The 19,349-nt window shown below is 45.5% G+C and overlaps 1 protein-coding gene across 4 annotated transcripts in view; it reads right to left on the bottom strand.

Annotated features, from left to right (window-relative positions):
• The window catches only part of LOC147097313 (casein kinase I-like), a 226,966-nt gene that overhangs the window by 71,798 nt on the left and 135,819 nt on the right, over positions 1 to 19,349 (bottom strand). For all 4 annotated transcript variants that reach the window (XM_085972180.1, XM_085972184.1, XM_085972181.1 and 1 more), the window contains exons 5-7: positions 18,119 to 18,270; positions 5,864 to 6,098; positions 2,523 to 2,608 (exon numbers count right to left, since the gene is read on the bottom strand). In XM_085972180.1, coding sequence (XP_085828306.1) covers positions 2,523 to 2,608; positions 5,864 to 6,098; positions 18,119 to 18,270 — 473 coding nt within the window. The remainder of the gene's footprint in view (positions 1 to 2,522; positions 2,609 to 5,863; positions 6,099 to 18,118; positions 18,271 to 19,349) is intronic.

The raw sequence follows: 19,349 nt of genomic DNA, 5'->3' as shown, positions 1-19,349 counted from the left end.
GTTTTGTTAGGTTTTTTTTCTTCGAGGTTTTATTTCTTCTCGTGGCTTTTTTTTTCAACAGTCAGGCTCTGCAAAGTCTCTCTGAAGCTGTTGCTAAGCTACAGAGATGCTTCCAAGGTACGGCCGACTGTTTAGAAGCTGTTACTAAGCAACAGTGTTTGTTGCCAGATACGGAGCTGCAAATCTCTGTATGCTTCAACATTAATGCTGGTATGTCCGGCAGTTTTGATAGATCGGCAACAGCTCGGTCCCGTCGGTGCCGGATATCACAAAGTTTCCTGTACTGGCCTTAGAGGGAGTACAGCGCAGGTTCAACAGAATGATACAAGGGCTTAAAGGGTTCAATTATGGGGACAGGTTGCATAAACTTGGTTTGTATTCCTTTGAGTTTAGAAGCTTGAGGGATGATCTTATTGAGGTGTTTGAAATGATAAAGGGATACGAAAGGGTAGTGGAAATCTATAAGTTTCTCCTCCAAAAGGCTGTGGATGCTGGGTTAATTGAAATGTTCACAATTGAGATCAATTGATTTTTTGTTAATTAAGGGTCATCCTCGGTTCCGAGGGACTGCCCGAGAAGATGATCAAGGGATATGGAGAAAAGGCGGGTAAATGGAGTTGAGGTGCAGAATCAGCCATGAGAGAATGGCGGAACATAGGAATAGGAGTAGGCCATTCAGCCTCTTGAGCCTGTTCCGCCAATCTGTATCCTAACTCCATCACCTGCCTTGGCTCCATATCCTTGTACAGCAAAAATCTAGCAATTTCAGATTTAAAATTGTTAATTAACATCCACTGCTTTTTGAGAGAGTTCCACACTTCTACCAGCCTTTGCATGAAGAAGTGTTTCCTAACTTCCTCCCCTTGTAACCTAGCCCACTAGTTATAAAAGCTAACATTCCATTTTTTTTTGTACCTAACTACATTTTTGTGATCTGTGTACATGGACCTCTAAATCTCTTTGGACCTCCATTGTTCCTAGCTTTTCACTATTTAAATAATACTTGGATCCATCTTTGTTTGGTCCAAAATGGATGACTGCGCTGAAATCCATCTGTTTTGCCCACTCACTTAATCTATCAATAAGTAATTTTATGCTCCCTTCTACACTAACCATACCACCAATCTTTATGTCATCGGCAAACGTGGATATATGGCTCTCTATTGTGTTATCCAAGTCATTAATAAATATAGTGAATAGTTGAGGCCCTCGCACAGATCCTTGTGGGACACCACTAGTCACTTCCTTCCAGTTCAAGTACATCCCTCCCCTCTGTCTTCTACCGCCTAATCAATCTCCTAACAGACTCAACGGGCTGAATGGCCTACACCTGCCGCTAGGTCATTTTAATTAGCAAATGTATTTGCATACAGAGTATTAATCATTATTCCTTGAACTATTCCACTAGAGCAGAGAAGGCTACAAGGACAGTTAACGGGTTTTTTTAATTATGAAGAGTTTTGATCGAGTGAATAGGGAAAGACTATTTTCTCTGGCTGGAGAGTCATTGATGAATGTGGTCATCAATTTAATATCGTTAAATTGGAGTGAGGAGAGGGATCAAGAGACATTTCTTAACGCAGAGAGTTACTGAGCATGAAATGCTTTGCCAAATGGACTGGTTGTGGCGGAGACCATTGCATCTTTTACAGGAAAATTGAATTCACGTTTGAAGCAATGAAAGGTACAGAATTATGGGGCGAGCAGGGCAGTGGGATTAGTTTTGGCTCGTCGTAGCAAAGAGCCGGCACTAACACAATGGGCCAAATGGCCTCTTTCCGTGCTGGTTCTACTTCATCACAGATGGCAAGCAGGGCTCGTTAGCCTAACAGTTTGAATTCATCTCCGAGCCAAAAACTGTAATCAGAATATCCTGTAATCAGAAATTTACAACACCCAAGCCAGGAAGCACATTGAAATCAAAAATCTCCTCGAATTTTCTAGCAATTAACAGCAGACTATTTTCAATATCCTCCAGAGACCATATCGCATCATTAAGCTATCTGCATAAACGTTTTCATACGTCAAGGATACGTTCTCATAGTCACGGCTGTTACACGGTCCAAACACAGAATAAAACCTCAAATAAAATGGTAATCATATGGAGGACTGGCAGTGATGTGAAGGTCAACTAATCTCTGGGTTCAACTGAAGATTATAAAAAGGCGTGAGCTTCAGGTTCGTGGGTTGGGACAGAGTTTAAATGCCTCGATCAAATTACGTTCGTACTTATTCCCAGATACCATCACAATCCATAAAATTATGGGATACCTGGGGTGATTTCGACCAGCTGTATTTTGTTATACACACACACAAAAATCTCAAATCTGCTGAGGTAGCCATCAAGCATATATTAATATAGACCGCAAAGTGTTTCTTTGCCGGAAATGAACATTAAAAAAAATTTGATTCATTACAACAGTTCATTAATTCTTTACACGTATGGTTATTAATGATTAAGTGGATTGTGAAATATAGTGTTAGTCCAATCCTGAAATCAGGGTAGTGCACATCACCCTCACCTTTAATCCCTGCCAGGGGAGACTGCCACGCAGAAAATACATAAACATGTGTCCTAAAGCCTCCAAGTCATCCCTGCAGCTTTGCTCTGGGGGAAAAACAAGAACACATTTAAACTGATGAGCTGGCACATTTTGATGAGGGAGAATTACTGTGGAAATGCACACAGTGTAATACATATCTCAGGCAACTTAACATCCGACTCGTAAAATGTAATACACAGCTCGGAAAGAGAGATGGGTCTTTTCCTGGAATACGTGCAGCATCTGAAAGTCTGAAACTAACAGGTCATCGGATCTCTGCATTCATTGAGTTACTAGCATGGTATTTACCTCACTGAATGTTAATAAAATGCACTTCACAATTACAGCCATTGTTTCTCTTTGCTGACAGTTAATAGACAAATTAGAACATCAGTCTCTGGGAATAGATCAATAATTTTAGGGGTTTCCCTCCCTCCCCAGAATGCATCAGTAATCGCATGATATCCCCCTAGAATGCATCAATAATTGTAAGGGACCCTCCCCCTAGAATGTATAAATAATCACATGGACTACCCCCCAGAATATAATTGCAACAGTTCACTAGTTCTTTACACGTATGGTTATTAATGATTAATTGCAGGCAATCCCCCCCAGAATGTATCAATGAGAATGCATCAATCGCATGGGATCCACCCAGAACTTATGAATAATCGCATGGGTTTCCCCACTCCCCCAGAATGTATCAATGCTTGCAGGGGATCCCCAGAATACATCAATAATTGTAGGAAATTTCCCACTCCCCATGTATCTTTAATTGCAGGGGATCCCCAGAACCCATCAATAATTGCAGATGATCCCCAGAATGCATCGATAATTGCAGATGATCCCCAGAATGTATCAATAATTGCAGATGATCCCCAGAACGTAGCAATAATTGCAGATGATCCCAGAATGTATCAATAATTGCAGGGGAGCCCCAGAACGTAGCAATAATTGCAGGGGAGCCCCAGAACCTATCAATAATTGCAGGGGAGCCCCAGAACGTAGCAATAATTGCAGGGGATCCCCAGAACGTAGCAATAATTGCAGGGGAGCCCCAGAACCTATCAATAATTGCAGGGGAGCCCCAGAACGTAGCAATAATTGCAGGGGATCCCCAGAACCTATCAATAATTGCAGGGGCGCCCCAGAACATATCAATAATTGCAGGGGATCCCCAGAATAAGTCAATAATTGCAGGGGATCCCCAGAAAGTATCAATAATTGCAGGGGCTCCCCAGAATAAGTCAATAATTGCAGGGGATCCCCAGAAAGTATCAATAATTGCAGGGGCTCCCCAGAATGAGTCAATAATTGCAGGTGATTCTCTTCTTCCCCATCCCCCCACCGAATGCATCAATAATTGCAGGGTATAGAATACATCAATAGTTGCATGGGGTGCCCCAACACAGAAAAAATGCAATCCCATTGAATTAGATGACAGTGCTCAGAAGGTCAGTCACAAAGGAATGGACTTTGGGGGTGGGGGGGGAGATTTTCTGAGAAGGCATTTCTCTAACAGCAAGGCCAGGGCGGGACAGTGACCAGACAAGTCTAGTTCTATTTTAAATACATGGGATTCCAGGATGTTTACCAGTGTCATGAGAGATTGCATTCTGCGATTTTGCCTGTTTATAATTAGGCCCACACTATTTGAGTGTCAGCTGGCATATCTTAAAAACACTTCAGCACTTCCTCAGCCCGCTGCCCAAACAGCTTTCCTTCCATTAAAAGCTCTATCTGAAGTTCCAGGTTACCCTCAACTTTTAAAACCAAAATGGATGATCATTCATAGTTCCTGAAAATTCCAGGACACCCCATGAAAAAAAAGTTATTCCAGTTGAGCTAAATAGAGTCTACCAAAGATCTGCATCCAGATCAGAGCAAAGGGAAAAAGGCGACAAAGGTCTCAAGAGATTAGTATCAGTCGTGGCTCAACTGAGTTCAAGCCCCACTCCAGAGACTTGAGCACAAAATATAGGCTGACACTCCCAGTGCAGTGCTGAGGGAGTGCCGCACTGTCGGAGGTGCCGTCTTTCGGATGAGACGTTAAACCGAGGCCCCGCCTGGTCTCTCAGGTGGATGTAAAAGATCCTGTGGCACTCTTTCAGAGAGGAGCAGGGGAGTTCTCCCCGGTGTCCTGGCCAATATTTATCCCTCACTCCACATGACAAAAACAGATTATCGGGTCATTATCACATTGCTGTTTGTGGGAGTTTGCTGTGTGCAAATTGGCTGCCATGTTTTCTACATTACAACAGTGACTGCACTTCAAAAAGTATGTCATTAGCTGTAATCCTGAGGTCTTGAAAAGGGCTGTATAAATGCAAGTTGGTTCTTTCTTTGCTGAATTAGCAAACGTAGCGTTTGTTCTTTCTGGAGTCTGTGGGGAGGGGAATGAGAGAATTGACAGTGAATGACCCAGGGCACTTTCCACCATCTTGGAGCAACCAGCTGCAGCAGCAAGCGGACTTCCATCTCTGCCAGAGAATGGTGTGTAGTGTTTGCAGAAAGGAGCCCGGGGGGGGAGGGGGGGGGGGGGGGGGGGGAAGGTGAGAGGAGAAGCCAAAGAGAGAGGGCAGTAAATAATGGAAAGTAATAATGTACAGGAAACTTTGTGCTATCCGGCACCGAGCTGTTACCGTTCCCTCAAAACTGCCGGACACACCAGCGTTAATGTTGAAGCATACGGAGCTTTTCATCTCCGTATCTGACAACAAACACTGTTGCTTAGCAACAGCTTCAGAGAGGCTTTCCAGAGCCTGACTGTTGGAAAAAAAAGCCACGAGAAGAAAAAGAACCTAACAAAACGGCTCCTGATTTTTGCCGGTGGCTCGAGCTTGCCGGACACTTAGCCTCCGGATAACACAAAGTTTCCTGTATTCAGAAGCGGAGCTTAACAAGGGTGATTGGCAGAAACTACCAAGACACTCTGCATTTCTGGACTAGACAGGTCAGTTTTGTAACTTGGTACAAACACGTTCAGCCTCCCATCGCTGAAAATCTATCATCAAATCTTTGCAACTTGAATGGATGGAAAATCTAAAGGAATCTCACACAAAACTGTATTTACTCATGACAAAAATCCCAAAATATCATTGAATTAAACGGGTCAGGCTCTATACAACAATGTTCTTCATCCCTGTTTAAACTACACCATTTATTCAACCATTTCCAGATACGATCTCTCTTCCTCTATCCCCGCCCCACCCACAAAACAGTGAAGTGCTTTAGGTCTCAAGTGATCGAGATGAATACAATCTTCCCCAACACAGTAAACCCCACCCAAAAAGTATTCCAGCTAAGGCTATACAACAGACCTTTGCCCAGGTGAGTGTTGATAGACATGTATCTCGCAGTGCCAGTTAAGCTCTTGTGCTCCCTGTATGGGATGTGCTTTTTGGTATCAGGATCAATATATTCCTTGGCTAAACCAAAGTCTATTATATGGATTATGTGATCCTTTTTATTGCCTTGCCTTCCAATTAGAAAGTTTTCTGGCTTGACGTCTCTGTAGATTAAGCTCTTTGAGTGGACATACTCCATTCGGTTTAGCTGTAGAAACAGATCAGACATGTTAAAAACAAATAATTATCCCATTTTCCCCCCCTCCCTTCCTCCTCTGCTCCGGACTCTAACAGGAAGTCTGCTGGTATGAGGCAACCTCTGCCCAAGAGGCAGCTTCCCTTTACCTTGCAACATGTTAACCGGGATTTGAGAAACCTACATTATGGAACTGAAACAGCCAGTTTCACAGCTGAATTCTGGGTTCTAACCATATTCAAGTATCCAAATCTAAATCTAAACTCCGTTAGCCTGTACTGGTGTAAAACTCCAGGTAAGATATTGCAGAATACTATAATCGCTAGGTGGTAGAATTGGCATATCCAAGTACAGGAAACTTTCTGTTATCCGGCACGGACGGGACCGACGTGGTGCCGGTTCATCAACAATTCCGGATAACCGAACGCTATAGTAAAAGATACGGAGCTGAGAGCTCCGTATAAAGCAACAAACCCTGTTGCTTAACAACAGCTTCAGAACAATGGGTACAAGTTGCAAGTGTCTCTGTAGCTTAGCAACAGCTGCAGCTACACCCCTGCACAGCAACAAATGGAGTAAAAAAAAGTAATAAAAAAGTTACCTGAACCTACTCCTGAATTTTGCCAGTTAACCGACATTTCCGGTTATTTAGGGGCCGGTTAATCGAAAGTTTCCTGTACCAGAGTGTTTGAACTTTAATCACCAACCAGAGGAGGACAGAGGGAACGCCTGAACTGCCACAGCGGCTAGTTACTACAAACTTAAATAACCATCCACATACAGGCATTTAAACATTAATTGTTTCTTTATTTTGCATACTCCAAGTTACAATCCATCCCAGCCACTCGCCAGAAGCCGACAGATAGGAGAGAACTATTACTTCCTACAATCGAGCGAATTAATTCAATCCAATAATAGAATCCGACAGCACAAAAGGCGGCCATTCGGCCCATTGTGCCTGTGCCGGCTCTCTGAAAGAGCTATCCATTTAGTCCCAGTCCTTCAAAGTTTTCTCTCTCAAATATTTGTCCACTTTCCTTTTTAAAAGGTATTATGCATTCTGCTGCCGTCGCTGCTTCTGGTTGGGCGTAATCTCATACTGGATCCAATAAATTTAACCATAAGGTTACGCAAGGGACTATATCAAATGTCCCAGAGCAAAGTGAAGATCGCTAACATCCACAAACTCCCCTTGATCCACTAACTGTTGAACTCGGGCACATGCAATAAGCCTACTTACTGACTTAAGTGTCAGCCGTGGCTCAGTGGGTAGCACACTCATCTGAGTCAGAAGGTCGTGGGTTCTAGTCCCACTCCAGTGACTAGGCTGACACTCCAGTGCAGCACTGAGGGAGTGCCACATTGTCAGAGGCGCTGTCTTTTGGATGAGACGTTAAACCGAGACCCTTTTTGCCCTCTCCAGTGGATGCAAAAGATCCTATGGCACGATTTCCAAGAGGGGCATGAGAATTTTCCAAGGTGTCCTGGTCAATATTTATCCCTCAACCAACATCACTAAAACAGATTATCTGGTCATTTACCTCATTGCTGTTTGTGGGAGCTTGCTGTTTGCAATTTGGCTGTCGCGTTTCCCACATTACAACAGTGACTACACTTCAAAAATACTTCATTGGCTGTAAAGCGTTTTGGGACGTCCCGAGGTTGTGAAAGACGCTATGCAAATACAAGCTCTTCCTTCCTTTCAGGAGGAGAAAGGGGTCAGTAACTATCCAGAGCACTTTCAATGCATGGTGCACTGTCATAACAGGCATTAGTTTCTGGGCACTATACTTGCTCCAACTGTTATACTGGAACAGAAGCAGTGTTGCCCAACAAGGCACCTACTACCCAAATCAGACTGTAATTCAGTTGCTCTGTAAATAGGCTGTTTGTGCTGAATTTGCATTGCAACGGGCAGAAATTTGGTACAAAGATTCTTGCCTAATAAAACTGCTTGTGCAGTAATGAAAGGTTAACGGAGCACTGGTCATGCTCTCAGCTTTCAGGGATTTCCTCCCTTGTGATTCAGTGTGCATTCTAATAACATCTGATAGGACGTGAGCAGCAGTGATCGTTGCCAAATTGGTTAACGGTAGACACTTGGGCCATTGCAATAGCACATTAGCCCAGGCCAGCTGGTTACTCTAGGACATTGTGGACCAATGGAGGGAAACATAGAAGATAGGAGCAGGAGAAGGCCATTCGGCCCCTCGAGCCTGCTCCGCCATTCAATGCAATCATGGCTGATCATCCAAGTTCAGTACCCTGTCCCTGCTTTCTCCCCATATCCCTTGATCCCTTTAGCCTTAAGAAATATATCGAACGCTTTCTTGAATATATTTAATGAATTGGCCTCTACTGCCTTCTGTGGTAGAGAATTCCACAGGTTCACCACTCTCTGGGTGAAGAAATTCCTCCTCATCTCTGTCCTAAATGGCTTACCCCTTATCCTTAGACTGTGACCCCTGGTTCTGGACTCCCCCGGCCATTGGGAACATCCTTCCTGCATCTAGTCCTGTTAGAATTTTATAAGTTTCAATGAGATCCCCTCTCATTCTTCTAAACTCTAGCAAATATAAGCTAGGCTATAAAAAGTATATGAGCGAATATAAAAAAAGGGCCATTTTGACAACCAAGTGCTTGGAGGCTTTGCTGCCATGAGAGGGAGAAAGGAAGACGATCTATGGGCTGCTTGGCCAACCTTTGTAGCCTGGGTTAACAATCATGGAAAGAAATAGTGGGAGGTCACCCACTTTGAATCTGGAAAGACAAATCGGAACTTTTTCTTAATGGAGAGAGACTAGGAGCAGTGGAGGGCCAGTTATGGATCTGCCTGCAATCTAACTGGTCCCGTCAACACCTTGACACCCTCTTTTAGACTCTCAATATTTGTAACAGCCCTGAATTCCCACAGGGGTTGTCCCGATCTCCCACCATCATTTCGGAGGGTCCCCAAAGAAACAGTATAAACGGCTGAAAAAAGCCATTTGTCTGGGGATCCCACCGATCTCCAGATGAAATTACGGTCGTAGATCGGGACAACCATTGCGGTCATTCAGGGCTGTTACATATACGGAGAGTCTGAAAGAGGGCATTACGGCATTGAAGGGGTTCTGAAGGAAGGTTATCGACCTGAAACGGTATCCTGGTTTCTGATGCGGCCCGACTTGCTGAGTATTTCCGGCATTTTGTTATTATTTCAGATTTATAGCACCGGCACTATTTTGCCTTTGTATTATTGAAGGGAAGTGTTAGGTTTCAGGCAGGGACGTTAACACAAACAAATCTCACTCCCGCTCACGGCATTGAGAATTTGGAAGTACATCCATCCATTCATCTGTGCTTGAAATGGATGCTAAGGAAGGATTTGCGCAGGCACTTAATTAACGGATCTGAACTGGAACAAACTAATCATTGTGCTGTCAGGGATATCATCTCAGATTATCCCACTGTATTTCAATTTGTGAAACTTGCATTACCATCTAAATGAGAAGCAGAAATTCATCTTCTGCTTGCTACAGTTTATTGCTTGAAATAAATTCAGACATCGCATTCAAACACAAGCTGCGAAGAAAAGAAACATCAGAGTGAACAGATCAATATTCAACGACTGCACGATGCAGGTTATTAAGGATCATAAGTGAATCGCTCATCTGAGAATCCTGGTTGTGCGTTCTGATTCGGAGTTTTATACAATAAGAGTCCGTACATTCCCCCCAAAAATAAAAGCAACTTCAGCCCCAGCTGGTCCAATTCTGTGCACCACACTTTAGGAAGGACGTGAAGGCTCGAGAGGTGACAGAAGAGATTCACTAGAATGGTTCCAGGGATGAGGGAATAGAGTTACGTGGATCGACTAGAAACATAGAAGATAGGAGCAGGAGTAGGCCATTCGGCCCCTCGAGCCTGCTCCGCCATTCAATGAGATCATGGCTGACCATCCAAATTCAGTACCCTGTCCCTGCTTTCTCCCCATATCCCTTGATCCCTTTAGCCTTAAGAAATATATCTAACTCCTTCTTGAATATATTTAATAAGTTGGCCTCCACTGCCTTCTGTGGTAGAGAATTCCACAGGTTCACCACTCTCTGGGTGAAGAAATTCTTCATCTCTGTCCTAAATGGCTTACCCCTTATCTTTAGACTGTGACCCCTGGTTCTGAACTCCCCCGCCATCGGGAACATCCTTCCTGCATCTAGTCTGTCTAGTCCTGTTAGAATTTTATAAGTTTCAATGAGATCCCCTCTCATTCTTCTAAACTCCAGCGAGTACAAGCCTAATCGACCCAATCTCTCCTCATACGTCAGACAAGCTGGGGTTGTTCTCCCTCGAGCAGAGAAGGCTAAGAGGAGATTTGATAGAGGTGTTTAAAAATCATGAAGGGTGTGGAGAGAGTAAATAAAGAGAAACTGTTTCCAATGCATGTAGGGTGGATAACCAGAGGGCACAGATTCAAGGTGATTGGCCAAAGAACCAGAGGCGACAGGAGGAAAAACTTTTTTTTAACGCAACAAGTGGTTAGGATTTGGAACGCGCTGCCTGATAGGGCGGTGGATACAGATTCAATAGTAGCCTTCAAAAGGGAATTAAATAAATACTTGAAGGAGAAAAAATTGCAGGGATATGGGAAAAAAGTGGGGGAGTGGGTCTAACTGAATTGCTCTTCGAAAGAGCCGGCACAGACTCGATGGTCCAAATGGCCGCCTTCTCTGCTGTACTATTCTATGATTCTTCTTGTCAATGGTAAAAATTAGAAAATGTTCTCCCGAGTATTTAATACAGAAGTAAATGACATGTAGCTGTAGATTGCTCCCTCCTTTAGGAACATAGGAGGAGGCCCTTTAGCCCCTCAAGCCCGTTCCACCATTCAATGAGATCATGGCTGATCTGTGACCTATCTCCATATTTCTAGCCTTGCAGGACAAACAAAGTCAAACTGCAGCAACACACCAAGCCAACTCATTGTGGATTTTACTTTAGAGGCGTGCTTATCCTAGTATTGTTTTCAACCAATTTAATTTGGGCATCTAAGAATGTTCCTGCAAACACCAAATGAGATGTTGTAGAACAGAAAATGCTGGAAAAACTCAGCAGGCCAGGCAACATCCGTGGAGAGAAATTAGAGTCGACGTTTCGGGTCAAAACCCTTTATCAAAACTAAAGAGGCACAGGGAATGAAATAGATTAAGAGGCCAGGCTGGGAGAGAACAAAAGAGAAGGGACATTAAGAGGTATTCAAAACAAGACGAGATGGTGATAGGACTAGTGGAGCCAAAAGACGGCTCTAGATTAGGTGTGAAATGCGCTGGCAGAATGGGAGACAGCTGCCATGTGGGAGAGAGAAAAAAAAGGAAAGGGGGAGGGAAAAACCAAAACAAAAGGTGTGGATAAAACATATAAGTAAAAACCACAGATGTTGCCTGGCCTGCTGAGTTTTTCCAGCATTTTCTGTTGTTATTTCGGATTTCCAGCATCTGCGGTATTTTGCTATCGTGCGAGATGTTGTAGAATCTGTGCCAACTGCCTAACTTGGCTCGGTATCTTCTTCATTCTTCCATTTAAGTTTTCTTCAAACAATAAAATTAGCCCAATAAGGGCAGAGCGAGGCTAGATTGTTGGATGGTAGGAGGTTCTTCTTTTCCCAGAGTATAGTGGACCTGTGGAGCAGGCTGCTGGCCGGTGCTGTGAATGCCGGTTTGCTGAATTCCTTCATGCGAGAGCTAGGCCTGAGATTCCAAGAGGTCGGCACCTTGCAACACTAATCAAGGCCAGGGTGCTTTCGTGGACTGATTTCGATCATATAAGCGGGTCGGAGAGAAATTTCACCGATTTTTTCCCTCTTAATTGGCCTGGGTTATTAATCTGGTTTTTCGGCTCCCCGCGCAGATTACATGGCTCCGGATGGGATGGGAAGTCTATGTATTGACATCACAACTTTATAGGACAGGCTAGCTAGACCGGTTGGTCTTTTTCTGTCTGCCATTTTTCGTACGTTCGCATTCAATGGATGAAATCACAAGGACACTGCTCTAGAAGGCTAACTCAAGAGTAACTTAAAATCTCCTCCTGAGTTCTAAGCCAGCTTTAGGGTCAGTCAGACAGGTTTGACAGTTACTTTTGAGCAATTAATCACTGCTCCATGTAGTGAAAAAAGGCCCCAAAAAAATTCAAAGCAGATTCTCATACCTTCAGATCAAGGGATAGAAAGAAAAGTTGTGGAAACTCAATATAAAAATCAAAATAATTCGAAGAATGAGGAAGAAAAAAGCCTTGCATTCACATCCCGTCTTATATCTCGCTGACAGTCCAAATGCTTCAACATAGTGAATTACTTTGAAGTCATAGAGGCACAAAAGGAGGCCATTCGGCCCATCGAGTCCGTGCCGGCTCTCTGTAGAGCAATCCAGTCAGTCCCATTCCCCCGCTCTATCCCCGTAGCCCTGCAAGTTTATTTCCCTCAAGTGCCTATCCAGTCTCCCCTTGAAAACATTGAGTGTCTCCGCTTCTCCACTTCCGTCGGCAGCGAGTTCCAGGTCCTCACCACTCGCTGCGTAAAAAAGTTTTTCCGCACGTCCCCCCTGTATCTCTTGGCCAAAACCTTAAATCTGTGTCCCCTAGTCCTTGTACCATCAACTAGTGGGAACAGCCTTTCCCCGTCTAGCCTATCCAAACCCGTCCTAATCTTGTACACCTCTATCAAATCACCCCTCAACCTCCTTTGCTCTAATGAAAACAACTCCAGCTTCTCTAACCTGTCCTTGTAGCTAAGATCCCCCCATCCCCGGAACCATTCTGGTAAATCTCCTCTGCAGCTACCTTGCAATTTGCACATAGCAAGATCCCACAAACAGCAATTAGCTGACCTGTTTGGTTGGCTGAGGGAGGAATATTGGCCAGGGACACCCTGTTCTTCTGCGAATAGTGCCGTGGAATCATTTAACCTGAAATGCTGGGGTCTCGGATTATCGTTCATCCGAAGGAATTTTCATGTCATAAAAGCAAGTTTTCCCAGACAGCGGGGATGAGAAGGATTTATTCACCGATGTGGTCTCCTGGAGTTTTTCTTGATTGTCTCAAGAGTCGGGAAAGAGTTTCCCAGCGTTTTTGCTAAATTTGCTTTAGTTTTTCGCCTCTCCCAGGTTAATTGTTATTATGGGGCTAGGTCAGTGACGCACTTGTCTGTAAAACTTGTGGAGGGGGCAGGCCTGATGACCCCGTTGGCTTTTGCTCATCTTTTTTGTATGTTTGCATCGAAGCAGTTCCAAAGATGCAGCATTCCTCTAGTAATGCACTGTCCTAGAGTGGGGCATGATCTTTTGAGCCATGCGACAGCAGTGCCATCAACAGAGCCAAGCTGATGCACAGGATGACCCCACGTAGGTGAGTAATTTGGGTTCTTGCTTACGAGGGGCTAGAAATTATTGGGTGTTATTTTGAATGACCTTGCTAATGTACTCATGCATAGTTTCCGTGAGGTTTTTTTTAAAGAAAATTGTTAACCTGCTTAATGTAAGAGCATCTGGGAATTTTACATTTTGTTAACAATATTAAAAATAGCACTTAGAGTAACATACCCCTAGATGCTGTTCAGTACATTCAATAGCAATCTGTCCAAGTAGTCAGGTGTGGTAAAGAGGGGGTAGACTTGCAAGTTTGGACTAAGAACCTAGATCTGATACGGGCTTGCCCAAAAGTATACCATCCTTGGAAACATGGTCTAAACAGCTTTTTGAAGAATGAGGTGGACATTGGCTTCAACTGGGGGACATCAGCACTGGCATCAACATCGTGGGAGACATCAGCACTGGCATCGACAGCGTGGGGGACATCAGCACTGGCATCAACAGCATGGGGACATCAGCACTGGCATCGACAGCGTGGGGGACATCAGCACTGGCTTCAACAGCATGGGGACATCAGCACTGGCATCGACAGCGTGGGGGACATCAGCACTGGCATCAACAGCGTGGGGGACATCAGCACTGGCTTCAACAGCATGGGGACATCAGCACTGGCATCGACAGCGTGGGGGACATCAGCACTGGCATCAACAGCGTGGGGGACATCAGCACTGGCATCAACAGCGTGGGGGACATCAGCACTGGCTTCAACAGCATGGGGACATCAGCACTGGCATTGACAGCGTGGGGGACATCAACACTGGCATCAACAGTGTGGGGGACATCAGCACTGGCATTGACAGCGTGGGGGACATCAACACTGGCATCAACAGTGTGGGGGACATCAGCACTGGCTTCAACAGCATGGGGACATCAGCACTGGCATCAACAGCGTGGGGGACATCAGCACTGGCATCAACAGTGTGGGGGACATCAGCACTGGCATCAACAGTGTGGGGGACATCAGCACTGGCATCGACAGCGTGGGGGACATCAGCACTGGCATCGACAGCGTGGGGGACATCAGCACTGGCATCGACAGCGTGGGGGACATCAGCACTGGCTTCAACAGCATGGGGACATCAGCACTGGCATCGACAGCGTGGGGGACATCAGCACTGGCATCAACAGTGTGGGGGACATCAGCACTGGCTTCAACAGCATGGGGACATCAGCACTGGCATCAACAGTGTGGGGGACATCAGCACTGGCATCAACAGTGTGGGGGACATCAGCACTGGCATCAACAGTGTGGGGGACATCAGCACTGGCATCAACAGTGTGGGGGACATCAGCACTGGCTTCAACAGCATGGGGACATCAGCACTGGCATCAACAGTGTGGGGGACATCAGCACTGGCATCAACAGCATGGGGGCCATCAGCACTGGCATCAACAGCGTGGGGGACATCAGCACTGGCTTCAACAGCATGGGGACATCAGCACTGGCATCAACAGCATGGGGACATCAGCACTGGCATCGACAGTGTGGGGCCCATCAGCACTGGCATCGACAGCGTGGGGGACATCAGCACTGGCATCGACAGCATGGGGGACATCAGCACTGGCTTCAACAGCATGGGGACATCAGCACTGGCATCAACAGCGTGGGGGACATCAGCACTGGCATCAACAGCGTGGGGGACATCAGCACTGGCATCAACAGCGTGGGGGACATCAGCACTGGCATCAACAGCGTGGGGGACATCAGCACTGGCATCAACAGCGTGGGGGACATCAGCACTGGCATCAACAGCGTGGGAGACATCAGCACTGGCATCGACAGCATGGGGGACATCAGCACTGGCATCGACAGCGTGGGGGACATCAGCACTGGCATCGACAGCGTGGGGGACATCAGCACTGGCATCGACAGCGTGGGGGACATCAGCACTGGCATCGACAGCGTGGGGGACATCAGCACTGGCATCGACAGCGTGGGGGACATCAGCACTGGCATCGACAGCGTGGGGGACATCAGCACTGGCATCGACAGCGTGGGGGACATCAGCACTGGCATCGACAGCGTGGAGGACATCAGCACTGGCATCGACAGCGTGGAGGACATCAGCACTGGCATCGACAGCGTGGGGGACATCAGCACTGGCATCGACAGCGTGGGGGACATCAGCACTGGCATCAACAGTGTGGGGGACATCAGCATTGGCATCAACAGTGTGGGGGACATCAGCACTGGCAGAAGTTGGCGAAGTAAAGGCCTTAGTACATTTGTGGTTACCTTAAGGCTGGTCTAAGAAATGCCCTTAGTTCTGGTCGAGTGCCCCTCAATTCCCCACCTGGCAGCGATAATCGCAGAACAAACATTCCACAGAACACCTGACTCTACTTGGTTTTGTCACAGATGTTCCCGAGTTGAAATTTCAGACACAAGTAAAACGATGGCGGTTTGGCAACCCAATTAAACTAGGTTGAAACTCCTAAGTTCAGCAAGTACCAACGGTAGTCCAGAATGATAAGAATTAAACCCATTGTGTAATTGTTATTGCTTTTCGCATACACGGCAAATCTCTCCTCCTATGGCATTGTACAACTTTCTGGCAGATTGCTTGTATAAACCATTTCTAAATACTGCGCGAATTAAGTCTTGCGCTCAGGATGTGTCCTGTTCAGGAGGAGATGTAACTGGAAGGCTTGTTGGAGAGGAATGTCACATCTTATCTTTCAATAGTACATTTTCTCTGTTCGCTAAATGATGAGACTTAACTTGGACCCGAGATATCCGAGAACAAAATCATCTGTAACTAATTTCCTCTGCCTAGTTGTTCTGGACAAATGTAGCGATAAGATAGCAGGGCAGGAAAACAAAGAACCTTTCTGGAATGGCAGTGGGACAGGCCACAAGACTGCATTTCTTCTGCGGTTCTGATCTCCTGCAACAATGCTGCTGTGCAAAACGGCTTAAAATTCATTTCTGAAAATCAGGCCGAGCTGTATTGGTGTATGTTATTCAGAGGTGGTCTGCTGTAATATGGCACAGCCAAGGTATTTGGGAGATTATCTTGAATGTACTCCAGTGGCTAGTCCAGTGCCTCCCCCCACTGCGATGGTTCCTGATCTCTTCCCCACCGCGTCCCCACCCCACCTCCTCACTTAGAGTCATAGAGTCAGAGTTATACAGCACAGAAAGAGGCCCTTCGGCCCATCGTGTCCGCGCCGGCCATCAAGCCCTGTCTAATCTAATCCCATTTTCCAGCACTTGGTCCGTAGCCTTGTATGATATGGCGTTTCAAGTGCTCATCTAAATGATTCTTGAATGTTGAGGGTTCCTGCCTCTACCACCCTTTCAGGCAGTGAGTTCCAGATTCCAACCACCCTCTGGGTGAAAAAGTTTTTCCTCAAATCCCCTCTAAACCTCCTGCCCCTTACCTTGAAACTATGTCCCCTGGTTATTGACCCCTCTACTAAGGGGAAAAGTTCCTTTCTATCTACCCTATCTATGCCCCTCATGATTTTGTACACCTCAATCAGGTCCCCCCTCAGCCTTCTCTGCTCTAAGGAAAACAACCCCAGCCTGTCCAGTCTCTCCCCATAGCCGAAGCGCTCCAGCCCAGGTAACATCCTGGTGAATCTCCTCTGCACCCTCTCCAATGCAATCACATCCCTCCTATAGTGTGGCGACCAGAACTGCACACAGTATCCCAGCTGTGGCCTAACTAGCGTTTTGTACAGCTCCATCATAACCTCCCTATAAGAATATTCTATGCCTCGGCTAATGAAGGCAAGTATACCATATGCCTTTTTAACCACCTGTCGTGCTGTCTTCAGGGATCTATGTACAGGAAACTCTCGATTTACCGGCACCCAAACAACCGGAAATCTCTCTTAACCGGCAAAATTCAGGAGTAGGTTCAGGTAAGTTTTTCTTCATATTAGTGGCTGTTTCTTGATTCTTGGTTGTGTAATCGGGGGTTCCTGCACATGTTGCTGAGCAACAGGGACGCTTGGTCTGTGGCTGGGGTTCTTGCACCTGTTGCTAAGCAACAGGGAAGCCTGGCTTTGTTGCTGTGTATGGAGCTCTCGTACCTTTTAACTATACCTCTCTGTAATCCGGACTTTTTGATAAACCGGCACCACGCCGGTCCCGGGTAAAAGAGTTTCCTGTACATGCACATAGCGTAGCTTGACGGGGACCATTTTTTGTAGGTCCCCAACGGCAGCCTTACCCCACCCACCCGTCCCTCGATTTTCTACTCCCATCACGTCATTCCCGCCAGCTTCGGGTGGAGGTCAACATCGTGGAATGTTAACAAGGCTCAGGTGTCACAATCTCCCAGGCACCGTACTCTTGTTGGGGGGGGGGGGATGCTATGGCCCCCTCAACTTTAATTACCGGCCCGAGTAAAAGTAGACCCCGTGGTCTTTAGAGAGGAAGAGAACAATTCATTCAGTTATTGAACAATTTTGTTTAGAGCTTTGAAAGCATAGGAAGACACAAAATGACACCGGGCAAAAGGAAGTGTCGACAACGCTTGGGAGAGCAATGGTTTATGACATCAAAATCCACACATGAAATCGCTCATTTAAAATCACTGCTGGCACTGGAAGTGTTAAATTCATAAGTAGTCTGGGAACAGAGATTTCACACAGAATTACTTCAGTCACATCACTCACCAACTGAACGGTAATCATTAGCACAGTCTTCAGTGTGAATGTCCGGTCACACAGGTCAAAGAGGTCCTCCAGACTTGGTCCCAGCAACTCCAGCACCATGGCATTATATTTACTACATGGTCCAAAGTAATAAACCTGAGGAACTCCTTCAGCTGAAAGAGAAAACAAAAGATGGTGTTTACAACAAAAAACAAATGGCCTTTTGAGGGGATTGTACCTCCAAAGGTCTAAATAATGCTACATTGAGGAGATAGCAGGGAGGCTTATCCCATCGCACACAGCCAGCTTTGAAAACTCTGCTTCTGAACCATCATGTAGTAAACACTATTCTTTTGGTGTGAACTTATTCAATTATTTAAATTTGATGTAACATCTCTCTTCCCCCCCGCCCTCCACTTCCCCCTCAAATATACTTGATTTCTGACCCTTCCTTAAAAGATTGAAGTTTGTAATGCAGAATATGCAAGGGCTGAATGATGTTCAATGTATGTTTGGAATATGAGTTATAGTATTAATTATAACATCAATTTAATGACAAAAATAACTGGGTCTTAACCCAAACTTTTAAAAGCAAACCTGGACATACTAAAGCTCAATGCTTTCAAGCAGGCTCAGAAGGCAAAATCCATGTTGACAGTTTAAGTAGCGCTGCTCTCATTACACTACACCGAGTGATACAGAGTAATAACCGGATTGATGCAACATTTCCGACAGCTCAACTAGAAATCATCCACATCTGTCCTTAAATTAGTCCCAATATGGCACACACACACACACAGATGGGTCACCTTGCAGCAACTCGCATTTGCGTGGTGTCAATTAGCATAACAACAGGGACAGGTAGGAGTGGAACTGTGAAAGACCGAGATGGTGGAGGACGGAGTGGAGTGGTAGACTGTGTTGAACTTCAGAGAGAGGTCAAGGAGGGAAAACGCACGGAGCACAGAATTTGATGAATTAACACTGGATTTAAACTGAGTGTGGATCCAGCTCGCCTTGAATTGTCAGTGTGAACAAAGTAATACTGTACTGCCAAGTAAGTTTAACATTAGATTAATTAATCTTCCAGGAGCATTTTAATTTTAAATCATATGCATATTTTGAGAAGTCAATACACGGTGTTTGAGGGAGACACATTGGTACATTAGGATTCTCCACTAAGCTTTGGATACATTCAGGGAAAGATATTATCTCTTCGCCCACCCGTTTTTCTCCCGATAGCTTTGACTCT

The sequence above is a fragment of the Somniosus microcephalus genome, chromosome 32 (genome assembly GCF_052327205.1).
Source record: "Somniosus microcephalus isolate GS21.2 chromosome 32, FLI_Smic_1.0, whole genome shotgun sequence".
Classification (NCBI taxonomy): domain Eukaryota; kingdom Metazoa; phylum Chordata; class Chondrichthyes; order Squaliformes; family Somniosidae; genus Somniosus; species Somniosus microcephalus.
The sequence above is the reverse complement of the archived record's forward strand: the minus strand, read 5'-3'. Positions and strand labels throughout refer to the sequence as shown.